Source organism: Suncus etruscus, chromosome 2, assembly GCF_024139225.1.
Source record: "Suncus etruscus isolate mSunEtr1 chromosome 2, mSunEtr1.pri.cur, whole genome shotgun sequence".
Taxonomy (NCBI): Eukaryota; Metazoa; Chordata; class Mammalia; order Eulipotyphla; family Soricidae; genus Suncus; species Suncus etruscus.
The window spans coordinates 115,281,592-115,296,114 of NC_064849.1; the positions used below are offsets into that span (position 1 = coordinate 115,281,592).

The 14,523-nt window shown below is 42.4% G+C and overlaps 1 protein-coding gene across 1 annotated transcript; it reads left to right on the top strand.

The window, feature by feature from the left end:
• Window positions 1-705: 705 nt before the first annotated feature.
• SETD9 (SET domain containing 9) lies at window positions 706-13,918 on the top strand. The gene is made up of 6 exons (XM_049768128.1): window positions 706-827; window positions 2,632-2,999; window positions 5,597-5,720; window positions 6,160-6,275; window positions 7,565-7,670; window positions 13,722-13,918. The coding sequence occupies exons 1-6, from the start codon at window positions 730-732 to the stop codon at window positions 13,807-13,809; spliced, it is 900 nt and encodes a 299-aa protein (XP_049624085.1). The 5' UTR covers window positions 706-729; the 3' UTR covers window positions 13,810-13,918.
• Window positions 13,919-14,523: the final 605 nt, after the last annotated feature.

Below are 14,523 nucleotides of genomic sequence, written 5' to 3' on the forward strand. Positions count from 1 at the left end.
CTCAGAAATCGCTCCTAGCAGGCCTGGGGGACCATATGGGATGCCGGCATTCAAACCACCATCTTCTGTATGCAAGGCAAACGCCTTACCTCCATGTTATCTCTCTGGCCCCATATTTATTGTTTAAAAAAAAAAAACAACTGGTACATCAACTCTGATATGCCTGCTAGTTTGCCCCTTAGTTGGAGAATGAGGAATGCAAGTAATCTCAAAGAAATTAATTAATTACTTAATTTCAAAGAAATTATGAGAAAGCAGACTGCAGTCTCAGCAAGTAGAACCCATATTTCCTTGGAAGAGAAGTGGGTTGGTGGGGGGAAGGGGAGGGGAAATTCCTGCGGTGTCAGGGCCTGCCATGCAGCAGGTAGAGCATGCATGTGCTCCAGTTCAGGGAGCCTTCTCCCGGGTCCCTCATGGCCTGGGACATGCTTGTATGTTAGATTAATGGGGGGTTCTTGAATTGGCCCTCCTGGAACCTAGAGCGGTGTCAGCTAGTCCTGGGCGTGTGGAGTTAAGGAGACCCGTAGTTCCCGTTTCCCCCTTGCTCCCAGGCCGCTGGAGCCCCCCGAGAAAGCGGGGCACCCCTAGCATCGAGCAGCAGAGGGCGGACCCCGCGGAGGGGCGGAGACGGCGCAGTCCGCGCTCCTCCCCGGGCAGGGCCTGCACGCTGTCAATCCCGCGGAGTCCCGGTGCAGACGTCCGGGCCCGACCGGCCCGCGCGGGCCAACCATGCCGGGCCGCCTGCTGCGGGGCCTGCGGCAAAGCTGGCGCCGCTACAGGTACCGGTTTGTGCCTTGGATCGCGCTGAACCTAAGCCACAACCCGAGGTGAGCGCGCCGCGCAGCCGACGAGAGCAGCGGCGGCCTGTGCGGCCCGACGAAGCTCCTCCGGCCGCGGCACTGGAGGCCCCGCAGGCCCCGTGGTGGGCGGAGCTCCACGCGGGTGCCGCCCCAAATGGCCGAGGGCGGGGTCGTCTCTGGAGGACGGGCTGGCGGTGGGTGGAGCCTCGCGCGCCTCGGACCAATGGGAGTGGCACCTAAGTGGGTGGTACCCCTCGGGGCGGGTCTGTAAGTGGGCGTGGTTCAGAGGGGGCGTGTCTATGCAAATATCACTAAGGGGATCGCTTCTATTGGACGTGGGACCTGAGGTGGGCGGGGCTAGTACCTGTTTCCCAGGGTTCTCCGCGCGGTGAGGTTTTTCGAAGCCTGGGGTCTTCTGCAGAGCCCGGCTGGTGGCGCGAGTTTCCTAGTTTAGCTGCTGGGTCAGAGGCTAAGTGGCAATTGGGGCCGGCGCGGTGGCGCGAGCGCGAAGGCGTCTGCCTGGCCCGCGCTAGCCTAGGACGGACTGCGGTTCGATTCTCCGGCGTCCCAGATGGTGCTCCCAAGCCAGGAGCGATTTCGGAGAGCATAGCTAGGAGTTAACTAACCCCTGAGCTTCACTGGGTGTGGCCCAAAAACAAACAAAAAAAGGGAATCACCTAACGTGAGATTGCACTGCCTTTTATTTTAGCCAATACCTCCCCAAAGCCAAAACTCTGGCTTATGAGGTGGTTTTGGAGAGTGGCTGAGTGAAAAGCCACCGAAAGCGACCTGAATGTTGCATTTGTGACAGAAGATGCAAGAGAGAGATAGCTGAGGGGGTTATGGGGTGAGAGTTCCTGTGAGTTTTGACAACTCACCTGCTTATGGGGGGGGGGGGAGCTTTGGAAGTAGACAAGTGTAGTAAGGAGACAGTGGAGCTCCGTTGAAGGCAATGAAAGAGATTTCCCGAAAATCGGTCATGCAGCAAAATTCAGATGCATCATTATTATAGAATTGTGAAGTGGGAGTTGTTTTCTGGTTCACAGGTAAAAAATAATGGTATTTTGGAAATAAAAGTGGTAATCAAAGAAGTACTCCTGAGAGGGGACAGAAATAGAGAACGTTATTAAATTGCACAAATCCCCCACACGGAGCCACTGCAATGTGCAAGTTGTCGCGCAAGAGCTCTTACAACGGCTGTGCTTATGGATGGAGAAGCACCGCTGTATTCCTGTTTCTCCCAATTGCCAGCTTTTAATGAAAGCCTTGGGAAATTTTCCTATTTCTAAAAGCCTGTTTCTTCTTTGCAAAGAGGACATGAAGAGGGCAATAACGTTTTGTACAGGATGGGTCTTTGGTTATGTTTAAGCTCTTGGGTTTTTTTTTGGGGGGGTTGGTTTTTGTGCCACACTCGGTGATGCTCAGGGATTACTCCTGGCTATTCGCTCAGAAATCGCTCCTGGCTTGGGGGACCATATGGGATACCCGGGGTATCGAACCGTGGTCCATCCTAGACTAGTGCAAGCAAGGCAGACAACTTATGACCTGAGCCACTGTTCCGGCCCCATGTTCAGGCTCTTGTTAACTTATTTATCCAATAATGTAACTAACCACCTAGCAGTTCTGGTAAACTTGATTTTTATGTCCTTCCTAAGGCCAGGAACCCAAAGGTTTTATATATATATATATATATATATATATATATATATATATATATATATATATATATATGTATATATGTATATGTATATATACTTTTGTGTATATACTTGTGTGTGTGTATACTTGTTTAAGATGAAGGGTGGTGAATAGAAACTTTTCCCATTTTTAGGACCCTCCGATATGTTCCAGAGGATTCCAAAGACAAAGTTATCTCAGATGAAGATGTCCTAGGAACATTACTGACAGTTTTCCAGGCTCTGTTCATTAATGATTTCAATAAGCAATCAGATATTTTGACTATGCTTCCAGAATCTGTTAAATCAAAATATCAAGACCTCTTGTCAGTTCAACAGCCAAGGGTGAAACTACTTGAATACAGACATCGACAGCAAAATACCTTTAAACCAGAAGAAATTCTTTATAAGACATTGGGTTTCAGTGTTGCATTAGCAACTAGTTCATTGGTTTCTGCTGGAAAAGGCGTCTTCGTTACTAAAGGATTGGTACCAAAAGGAGCTGTTGTATCTATGTATCCTGGTAATGGCATGATTAGTCATCTTCCGAAAGTTTCTTTGATACTGATATGTATAAATGCAACAAAAGGCATAGCTATGTAATCCTTAGAGATTGAATTAGAAACTCAAATTTCTAGATTAGTTTTTTATAATGTTGAAATTAAATTATTTAGTGTGCTCTCACAATTTCTTTAATATTTGGGGAGTAAAAACAATTTTCTCCTAGGAGAAAATTACAGCACTTTGACTGTGCTCAGGGCTTATTCCTGGCTCTGTGCTCAGGAATCACTCCTGCTGGTGCTGGGGGGACCATTTCCTGGGGTGCCAGGATCAAACCTGGGCTGGATGCATGCAAGGCTGTTGTACTGTCTTTGGGGGCCCAAGGATCTATTTTTTTTTAATCAAAGTCAAAATGCAAAAGAAATGTCAACCAAATACCTTTGTTTGAGAACCTCTGTAGTACTAAAAATGAAAACCTAGAGAGTAAATTAGTCTGACTTAGGTAATAGATAATTAAAGGTATATGGTATGAGTTAAAACAAACAAACAAACAAAAAAGAATTTCAGGGGCCTGAGAGATAGCACAGTGGTAAAGAGTTTGCCTTGCACACGGTCGACCTGGGATGGACCTGGGTTTGATCCCTAGCATTCCATATGGTCTCCCTAACCTGCCAAAATAAATTTCTGAGTGCAGAGCCAGGAGTAACCCCTGAGCACTGCTAAGTGTGGCCTAAAACCCCCCAAAATAAAAAAGGATAAGATTTCATCCCATAAATCATGAATAAATATCTACTTGCCATTTCCATCTAGCTACCTTCACCCCTGCTATTTGTTGTTGTTGTTGTTGTTGTTGTTTTATGAGGCTGGAGGTCAAATGTAGGACCTATGTGTGCAAGGTAAGTACTTTACCACTGACCCAAATCACTGCCACCTCTTCTTACTATTTCTACATTTTTTTTTGTTTTGTTTTTTTGTTTTTTGGGCGACACCCAGCATTGCCCAGGGGTTACTCCTGGCTGTCTGCTCAGAAATAGCTCCTGGCAGGCACGGGGGACCATATGGGACACCAGAATTCGAACCAACCACCTTTGGTCCTGGATCGGCTGCTTGCAAGGCAAACGCCGCTGTGCTATCTCTCCGGGCCCCACTATTTCTACATTTATAAAGTACTGCAAGTTCATTGCAAAAACATTGACTAAAGTGCTCAGTGAAAGTGTTACTTGTTAAATAATATTATTTGGCATAATGAAAATCTATATGAAAGTTTAAATGAGAAAAACTTGGGTTTTAAAAAATCATTTTGCTGAGAGATAGCTTGGAGGTAGGGCATTTGCCTTGCATGCCAAAGGATGGTGGTTTGAATCTTGGCATCCCATATGGTCCCCCGAGCCTGCCAGGAGCGATTTCTGAGCGGAGAGCCAGCAGTAACCCCTGAGCACTGCCGGGTGTGACCCAAAAACCAAAGAAAAAAATCATTCTGCTAAATTTTGTAATCTTAAATCCCTAAGTGTCTCAGACACTTAGTGTCTTAGACAACTAATGTAATCCAGTAAAATTTAAAAAAAGCCAGTAACAAGTTAATTCTAAAATAAATGTAATAGATTAATATGCCTATATATAGGAAGTACCTAATAAATATTTATTTTCTCCTCCTATTGCTAGTGAAGGGAGAAACAATATGGTATGCCAAATTCATCCATTCCCATATAACCACCATTTATTTAATATCCATTCCTATAACTACCATCATTTATTTTTATATAACCACCACAGTGTCTAGATTGAATCCATGTCTCATGCAGTCAGGCACCCAATGCACACAGTTAGTCCACGGATGCTACATACCCAGTGCAACAAATACTTTCCTTAAAAATATTCTTCTTGGGGGCAAGAGCAGTAGTACAATGGGTAGGATGTTTGTCTTGCATGCAACTGACCCATTTTGGGTCACCAGCATGCTTATGGTCCCCCACACCCCACCAGGAGTGATCCCTGAGCATTGCTGGGTGTGGCTTCAAAACAAAACTCAAGATTCTCTTTATCTTTTTCTCAGACACACAAGTAAAATTGAACCTAAGTGTCATGTTCACATATTTTGTCTAGCAATATTTTGGTTAACAAAAAATTGATGCTGTCCCCATCTGCTATTGGAGACACTTTTTAGAAGGGGATGGATATAGGTTACACCAGCCATGCTCCAGTACTATTCCTGGCTCTGTATGCAGTGCCAGGGATCAACTTGAGGTCAGCAGCTCACAAGGCAAGTGCCCTAACATTCTGAACTTTCTTTGGTTGGATACTCTTTAAAAGTGGAGAGTAGCCAAAAAGAATATCATGATCTAGATTAGAGGGGAAATCTTAGTGGGGAAAAAAGTATCTGCCATGTATTTTACGTTACTGTGATTTTTTTTTTTTGTTTTGTTTTGGGGTCACACCTGGCAATGCTCAGGGGTTACTCCTGGCTGTCTGCTCAGAAATAGCTCCTGGCAGGCACGGGGGACCATATGGAACACCGGGATTCTAACCAACCACCTTTGGTCCTGGATCAGATGCTTGCAAGGCAAACGCCACTGTGCTATCTCTCCGGGCCCTACTATGATTTTTTGTCTTGTTTAACAGGTACAGTGTATCAGAAGTATGAACCAATATTTTTCCAGTCCATTGGAAATCCATTTATTTTTAGATGTCTAGATGGGATTCTCATCGATGGAAATGACAAAGGAATGTCAAAAATTGTGTACAGGTAAAGTTGGTGCCCCTATTAAAATTTAATTATAGGAGACTCACAATTACAATGACAAAACCAAAAGCATGTGTCCTTGAAATAAAAATCCATTTAGGCAACTGCTTTGTAGCAACTATTGATTAGAAAAAGGTTTTTTTTTGTTTTTGTTTTTGGGCCACACCCTGTGATGTTCAGGGGTTACTCCTGGCTATGCACTCAGAAGTCGCTCCTGGCTTGGGGGAACCATATGGGATGCCGGGGGATCGAACGTTGGTCCATCCTAGGCTAGCGCTTGCAAGGCAGACACCTTACCTCTAGTGCCACCGCTCCGGCCCCTAGAAAAAAGATTTTTAAGAGAAATTAAACTTTTTCAGTTTTATGGTTAATGTTTGTATTTTGAATTTTATTTCAAGTCACAGAAGAACAATCCCTAAGCACATGCTTTTACTTCTTTCAGATCTTGCAATGGAAGAGATCAATTTGGCCCTTTTAAAATGAGTGACAGTACATGGCTAACATCAGAAATTCATAATCCCCTGGCGTTAGGACAATATGTCAACAATTGTTCAAATGGTAAGATGGTATCATGGGGCTGTGAGACGAAATACAAATACATAGTAATGATACTCTTCCTTTGCCATATGAATGCCAGAGACATCTCAGCTATTCAAAACCAGAAAGTAAATGATATATACACAGAAGTAAACTATGTATAAATTATACATGTGTAAGGCCTTACCGCTGAATCACTTTGCAAATAATGGGCTACATCTCTAGCCCCTAAGCTATTACTTTTTAAGAACAGTTGTTTATCTATGTAAATTTGAAGAAATAATGTTCTGTTTTCTTTAAGACTTTTTAAAATAATTTTTATAGATTTTTCTGAATTTGTAGTATCAATGATAATATCTACCTTTTGATCATTATTATTCTAGGTTTGTTTTCTTTTATTTATGTTTTAGACATACCCAGCAATGCTCAGGGATTACTCTGGGCTCTGTGCTCAGGAATCACTTCTGGAGGGCCATATGGGATGCTGGTGATCAAACCAGGTTGGCTGCATGCCAGACAAGTGTCCTACCCACTGACAATCACTCTGGCTCCTAATTTTCTAGTTTTTAATAACTATTTGTCACTCCTCAATATTATCCTAAAAGGTATCCAGATAGTAGCTCTTTCTTTTGTTATTTCCCTTCTCTAGGGCTGCCTTTTCTCTCGGTGAAAGTTTGCTAGGTAGTTAATGAGGGTAGGTGGGGAGACCAGACTCTTCTATTGATCAGGATCCTTTCTAAGCCTGATCTTGAAAAAGTGAACAATAAAACATCCAGCATGTCCTCCAATTATAGCATTTTATCTAATTATAACATTGTTTATCAACTTTATTATAACATTGATGAAGAAAACCAGATCAAAATTGAACAAAACTCTATTATTTAAGGATCTAGTTTTGTTTATAGATTGTTTCACTTAAAATTGCAGTTTTCAAGAATCATTTATAGTAATCAGTTAACTGGGAGCCAGAAAGATAGTTTGTAAGACACTTGTCTTGCATGCAACCAATCTGAGCTCGATCTCTGGCACTTCCCCTGGTCACCTGGGCATCAAATATGGCCCATACTCCAGGAGTGAATCCTGGAACACGCCCTTGAGCACTGCCAGGTGTGATTAAGTATCCCCCCAATTCTACCCCCCAAAAAAAAAAAAAAAAACAAAAAGAAAGATCTATATACTTGTGTGTATGTGAAATGTAGAAATTCCTAAGGACATAATTATTTTGAGTGTTTTGATAAGTTAGAAAATGGTATATTGTGTTACAACCCAGGGATAATGGCAGTTTCTAAAAATTATGTATCTGTTCCTAGACAAAGCAGCTAATGTGTGTTATCAGGAATTTGATGTGCCTGCAGTCTTCCCTGTAGAACTGAAGCAGTATCTTCCAAACATTGCCTTCAGCTATGACACACAAAGGTTAGTCTTCTGGAAGAGTTTCTCTGTTCTCTTACGTTATAACTTGAAAAAGTATATTTTCTGGGACTGGAGCAGTGGCACAGCAGTAAGGTGTCTGCCTTGCTTGCGCTAGCCTAGGAAGGACTGTTGTTTGATCCGCCGGCATCCCATATGGTCCCCCCAAGTCAGGAGCAATTTCTGAGCGCATAGCCAGGAGTAACCCCTAAGCATCACCGGGTAAGGCCCAAAACCCAAAATAAATATTGGAGTGGAGGAGAGCTATAGCACAGCTTGTAGGGTGTTTGCTTTGCACATGGCCAACCCAAGTTCAGCATCCCATATGGTACCCTGAGCCCTCCAGGAGTGATTCCTGAGCACTCCCAGTTGTGGTCTCCAAACAAAAAACAAACTAAAATAAAAACATTTCCTGGGGCCGGTGAGGTGGCGCTAGAGGTAAGATGTCTGCCTTACAAGTGTTAGCCAAGAAAGGACCGCGGTTCAATCCCCCGGCATCCCATATCGTCCTCCCAAGCCAGGGGCAATTACTGAGCTGAGTGCTTAGCCAGGAGTAACCCCTGAGCATCAAATGGGTGTGGCCCCCCCAAAAAAATTTCCTAAGAAAAACTTTTTAAAACTTTAGTGTAAATCTAGAGAAAAATTACAGTTTAGTGGCCTTAGTGCTTTGCATATATGGCTTAGTGCCTTGCATTTTCCAACTTGGGTTTGATCCCCAGCATCCCATATGGTTCCCCAAGATCTGCCAGGATTAATTCTTGAATGCAAGGCTGACTAACCCCTGAGTATTACTGAGTGTGGCCCAAACTCCTCCCCAAAAGAAATTACAGTTTAGTGTTTTTAAAATTTTTCTATTTTTAAAATAACTTATTTCAACTACATAGTTAAAAACATAAAAACCACTAGGAATACTAGTTAATACATTTGATGAAACCAGAATCACTTCATAAGAACATGTGGATAAACAGTTGATAAAGTCCTAAAATTTTAGAAAGCAGGAAGAACGGTCTGCTTATTTGGGGCATAAATGCCAATTTTAATTATTTGGTTTTGTTTTTGGGCTCTCCACCTGGCAATGCTCAAAGATTACTTTTGGTTCTGCACTTGGAAATCATTCCTAATGGTAGAGTCCATTTGGGATGCCAGGGATTGAACCTAGATTAGCTGCATACCAGGCAAGTACACTACCTGCTGTACTATCTCTATGGCTTCACCAATTTTTGTTTTGTTTGTTTTAGGGTCAGGGGTTACCCCTGGCTATGCACTCAGAAATTGCTCCTGGCTTGTGGGACCATATGGAACGCCAGGAATTGAACCGAGGTCAGTCCTGGATCAGCACGTGCAAGGCAAATGCCCTTGTGCTATCACTCTGGCCCTGGCCAAAGTTTTTTTAATTTTTGTCTAATAATAAACAGGACAATGTATCAAGGTTTTAAAGAATACATCACCGTAAATTTGTTCTGTATTTTAGTTCTTTTGAAAACAAAGATGCCTTTGAAAAATGCCTTTGAAGGGGCCAGAGAGATAGCACAGAGGTAGGGCGTTTGCCTTGCACGCAGCCGATCCAGGACAAATAGTGGTTCGAATCCCAGCATCCCATATGTTCCCCCGTGCCTGCCAGGAGCACAGAGCCAGGAGTAACTCCTGAGCACTACTGGGTGTGACCCAAAAACCAAAAAAGAAAAATGCTTTTGGTATTTAAGATTATTTGTTTTTTTGGCTATACCCAGTAGTATTCAGGGCTTACATCATTCTGTGCTCAGGGAATATTCCTAGTGAATTCAGGTTCATATAAAGGGTGCTGAGATTGAAACTGGGTTGGCCAGGTGCAATGCAAGCACCTTTACTACTGCACTATAGCTCTAGCTCTTATAATTATTTTTCTTAAATATAGTTTGTCTGTTACACGAATGAAAACACCCTGGGTAACTATTTAAAAAAAATACAAATCTAGGGCCGGAGAGATAGCATGGAGGTAGGGCATTTGTCTTGCATGCAGAAGGACAGTGGTTCGAATCTCGGCATCCCCTATGGTCTCCCGAGCCTGCCAGGAGCGATTTCTGAGCGTAGAGCCAGGAGTAACCCCTGAGTGCTACTGGGTGTGACCCAAAAAACAGAAAATAAAAAAATAAAATAAATAAATATATATATATACATATATGTATCTGGATATTCCTGACCTCTTTCATATGTAAGAAATTAGCTTTCAATATGGTTCAGTTCAGAATTCTTTCAAACAAGGAATCTTAGTAGTATCACTGTCTACTCTCCAAAGGCAAGTTTGGGAAAATAAACGATTTTCAAAGGGCACTGAAGTTTAGCAAAAGCATTGGCAGATTCTGGATATAGTCCTAATGTCACCAGTGTATAAACCTCATGTATAAAGCTGGAGAAATTCAGCTCCCAATACAGTTGTCCGGCCTCAGGTATTCCCAAAGCACAGGTGAGGCTATGGGTGATGCCCATGTTCTAGGGTTAGAAACAAGGTACAGGCTGAAATAAAATACCCTAAAGTAACTTCCAAAAGTCAACCTTCAGGGCCAGAATGATAGCACAGCGAGTAGGGTGTTTGCCTCGCATGTGGCTAACCCGGAATCAACTTGGTTCATTCCCCAGCACTCCATATGGTTTCCCAAGCCTGAAAGGAGAGATTTCTGAGTGCAAAGCCACGTGTGGCCCCAAAACAACAACAACAACAAAAAGTCAGTTTCTATGGCTGGAGAAATAGTACAGTGTGAAAGATATTTGCCTTGCATGCAGAATACCTGGGTTTGATCCTCAGAACCCCATATGGCAGGCAGGATTCAGCCCAAATCCACCAGGAGTAATCCCTGAGTACAGAGTACTGAGGACTAAATCCTGAGTACAGTCAGGTGTGGGCTCTCCCAAAAGACAAACAAAAAACACAAAGTAAACACCTAATTTTTGTGCTTAAAAGCATTCATATTTTTCTTTTGTTATTTTTGATCAAAGTGGATTAAATGTCAAGCATTAATATTTTTATGAGAAAAAAAGCTCAACATTTCCAAAGTAGAGAGTTTATAGACTTTTTTTGTGTTTTTTATTGGGGGCGGGGGGCACACCCGGTGATGCTCAGGGGTTACTCCTGATTATCTGATCAGAAATCGCTCCTAGTTTGAGGGACCATATGGGACACCGGGGAATTGAACCGCAGTCCATCCTAGGCTAGTGCCAGCAAAGCAGACTCCTTATAGCTCTGTGCCACCGCTCCAGCCCCAGTTTATAGACTTTTATACACTTACACACTGCAACCATGTCAAGCCCCAGGACTGGTGAAAGAATGCTGAGATTGTTGATAAATCCATTGTGGCCATTGCATGACTCTCAAGTACATTCTAGTCCCCGATTCACATCTTAATGGCCCAGATTATACAGCTTAGTTTTTTTCATGTCTGTTATACATGAAAGTGTTAATATAGACTTATGAAAAAATATTCATTCATTAATTTTATTGTTTATTAGTATCCCTTTTTATTTTTTGGAACTTAGGCCATACCTAGCAGGGTTACTCCTGGATTTGCACTCAGAAATCACCCCTGGCAGGCTTAGGGGACCATATGGAATGCCAGGGATTAAACCTGGACCCGTCCCAGTTGGCCACGAGCAAGGCAGACGCCCTACCACTGTGCTGTCGCTCTGACTCTAGTATCCCTTTTTATTCTTTACAATAATTTGTGTCAGCCTCAGGTTTTTGTTGTTTTGTTTTGGGGCCACATCCAAGGGTATTCCTGGGTCTGTTAAGGAAACCAACTATTGTGCCAGGGATCCAACTAGGATCCGTGACCAAAGCAGCCACAGCAAGGCTCTGCTCTTAAGTTTTTTTATTTTCAATGATTCTGTTCTTTTTCCCTATGCACAGAATCTTCAGTTATATTTTCACTTTAATCATGTTAAAGTTCATGATCTTGGTCTCAGAGAAAGAGACCATATTATCCCCCACTCTTTTTAGTTTAATAAACAATAAGAAGCGATAGCACAGTGATAGAGCATTTGCCTTGCATGAGGTCAACACCGGATGGAGCCCGGTTTGATTCATCTCCTATGGTTCCCTGAGCCTGCCAGGAGGAACTCCTGAGTGCAGAGCCAGGAGAAATCCCTGAGTACCACCAGGTGTGACCCAAAAAACAAACAAACATAAGTTGGAATTTTTCTTAACAAATCAGTAGAAATACTTTCTATATAATTTCTCTCAGCCACCAGTTGCTAATAAAACTTGTGTGGGCTCAACTAAATAGTTCCTTTAATGTGAGTGGTACTTAAATTTTTAAATACCTTTTCCCTGTGACCTGTAGTCTGGGAACTTTGACTGTTCAGCTAGTAGGATGCTTGCCATGTACACAGCTAACCCAGTCTATTCCTGGGATCCCATATGGTCCCATGAGTACCTCCAGGAGTAATTCCCGAGAGCAGTCAGGAATAACCCCTGAACACTGCCAGGTATGACCTGAAACAAAAAAACAATCAAAACTTGGTAAATTGTGTCTTATATTTATATTTGTGCATTAACAATTTTATTTTGGTTTGTGGGGGGGGGGAGGGTGTTGGGCTACACCTGACCTAGCAGTGTTCAGAGGTTACTCCTGGATTTGAGATCAGGAATCACTCCTGGTAGGGAATGGGGGACAATATGGGATGCAGGGAAATCAAACCCAGGTTAGGGGGCCGGAGAGATAGCATGGAGGTAAGGCGTTTGCCTTTCATGCAGGAGGTCATTGGTTCGAATCCCGGCGCCCCATATGGTCCCCTGTGCCTGCCAGGAGCAATTTCTGAGCCTGGAGCCAGGAATAACCCCTGAGCACTGCCGGGTGTGACCCAAAAACCAAAAACAAAACAAAACAAAACAACAACAACAACAAAAAAAAACAGGTTAGCTGCATACAAGGCAAGCTACCTTACCCACTGTACTAATGTGCTGGCCCCAACAACTAAGTTTTAGTTGGTATCATTACTGCTCAGCAATTACTGGAAAAGTCTAAAGAAAAGGAACACAGATTTATACCTGTATTTTATGTACATAATAAGTATTCTTTAGAATTCTGATGCATTTACTGCTTCTAGCTTTATATATTACAAAAAACATAGATTCATCTTTTAAAGGGAAACTATCATGAAAGTAATTTAAAAGTTTTTTTTTTGGGGAGGGGGGCAGTTTGGGCCACACTTCTGGCAGTGCTCAGGGTTTACTTCTGGCTCTCTGCACTCAGGAATCATTCCTGGAATGCTCAGGGAACTCATATAAGATACTGGGTCAGCTACATACAAGGCAAACATCATAGCTGCTGTGCTACGCTTTGGCCCTTAAAAGATAATTTATTTTGTCTTGGGCCATACCTGGCCATGCTCATATAGGATGCCAGGAATCAAACCCAGGTTTTTTCTGGGTTGGACACATACAAGGCAGACACCCTATCACTGTGCTATCTCTCTGGTCCTAAAAGGTAATTATTTTATTTAATTTTTTTGATTTTTGGGCCACACATGGTGACACTTAGGGGTTACTCCTGGCTATGAGCTCAACGATAGAGAAATCGGACCATGGTCCATCCTAGGTCAGCCACGTGCAAAGAAAATGCCTACTGCTGCACCACCACTCCAACCCCAATCAAATTTTTTTTTTTTGGGTCACACCTGGCAGCACTCAGTGGTTCCTCCTGGCTCTCCGTTCAGAAATTGCTTCTGGCAGGCTCGGGGAACCATATGGGATGCCGGGATTCGAACTACCGTCCTTCTGCATGCAAGGCAAATATGCTACATCCATGCTATCTCTCCGGCCCCAAGTCCTGATAATTTTTAATACCAAATATTGGGAGTCTAAACTTATAGGCTCTCTTTATCATTTTAGAAGGCAGATAAACTTACTAATTAGTCATCTTTGTATAAATACCTTGGGGAAATCAAGTACATAAACTAAGGTTGGTCGTAAGGAATCTGAGTAAAATTATGGCTATAAATTAAGTCTATATTAAATTATTAAAATGTATTAAAAGTATAATCCTGCTACTATTTCTAAACTATTGTATAACTTTTTGTTTCTAGCCTACTTCGATGTGTTGTTCTTGTCTCACTCAGAGATATCAAACAAGGAGAAGAACTTCTTTCAAACTACTATACAATTGTCACCTAATTCTGAATTGGAAATCAGCACTTAGATCTGAAACTAATAATTTCTTCAAGTTCCACCTGTAGAACAAAATTTTTGAAACCTAATTAAAGTGGAAATTGTTTTGTTTGTATTGACAGTGTATTTATTTCAGATCCATGATAAAATTTGATTCATTGCAATTTCAGTTTTTCACTCTAGCTTCTTATAGCCTGTCCTAATTTAGGTAGTTTTAAGTGTTCTTCATTTTGTACATGTTGGTATGTAAAAATTTAGCCAAATAATCACTGAATCTTGTAATATTGTTGATGTGCACACACCTTTAGGCCAAAACTTTAGTTTTGGAATTAAGGCTCTTGCTTCGAGAACAGCAAGGTGTATAGTCACCAAGTACCACTAGGTGTCACTCATGAGCACAGAACCAAGAATAGCCTTTGATCCCTGCCAAGTGTGGCCCAATCCCCTAATCCTATCAATGAAAAGGAACAGTTAGTTTTCTAGAATTAAAGCCACAATTTCCGTTGTACTGGCACGCATGTGGACTATATTTCAGTGTGTAGGATAAATATTGTTCTCGCTGGGCAAGAGGAGGGGTAATTATTCTCTACTGTCAATATTGACATGTACAAAGTTTATAAAGTGTTAGAAATTGTTATGACATGAAAATAGTTTAAAAAGTGATAGTAAAAGGGGCCAGAGCAACAATACAGGTAAGGTGCTTGCCTTGCAAACAGCAGT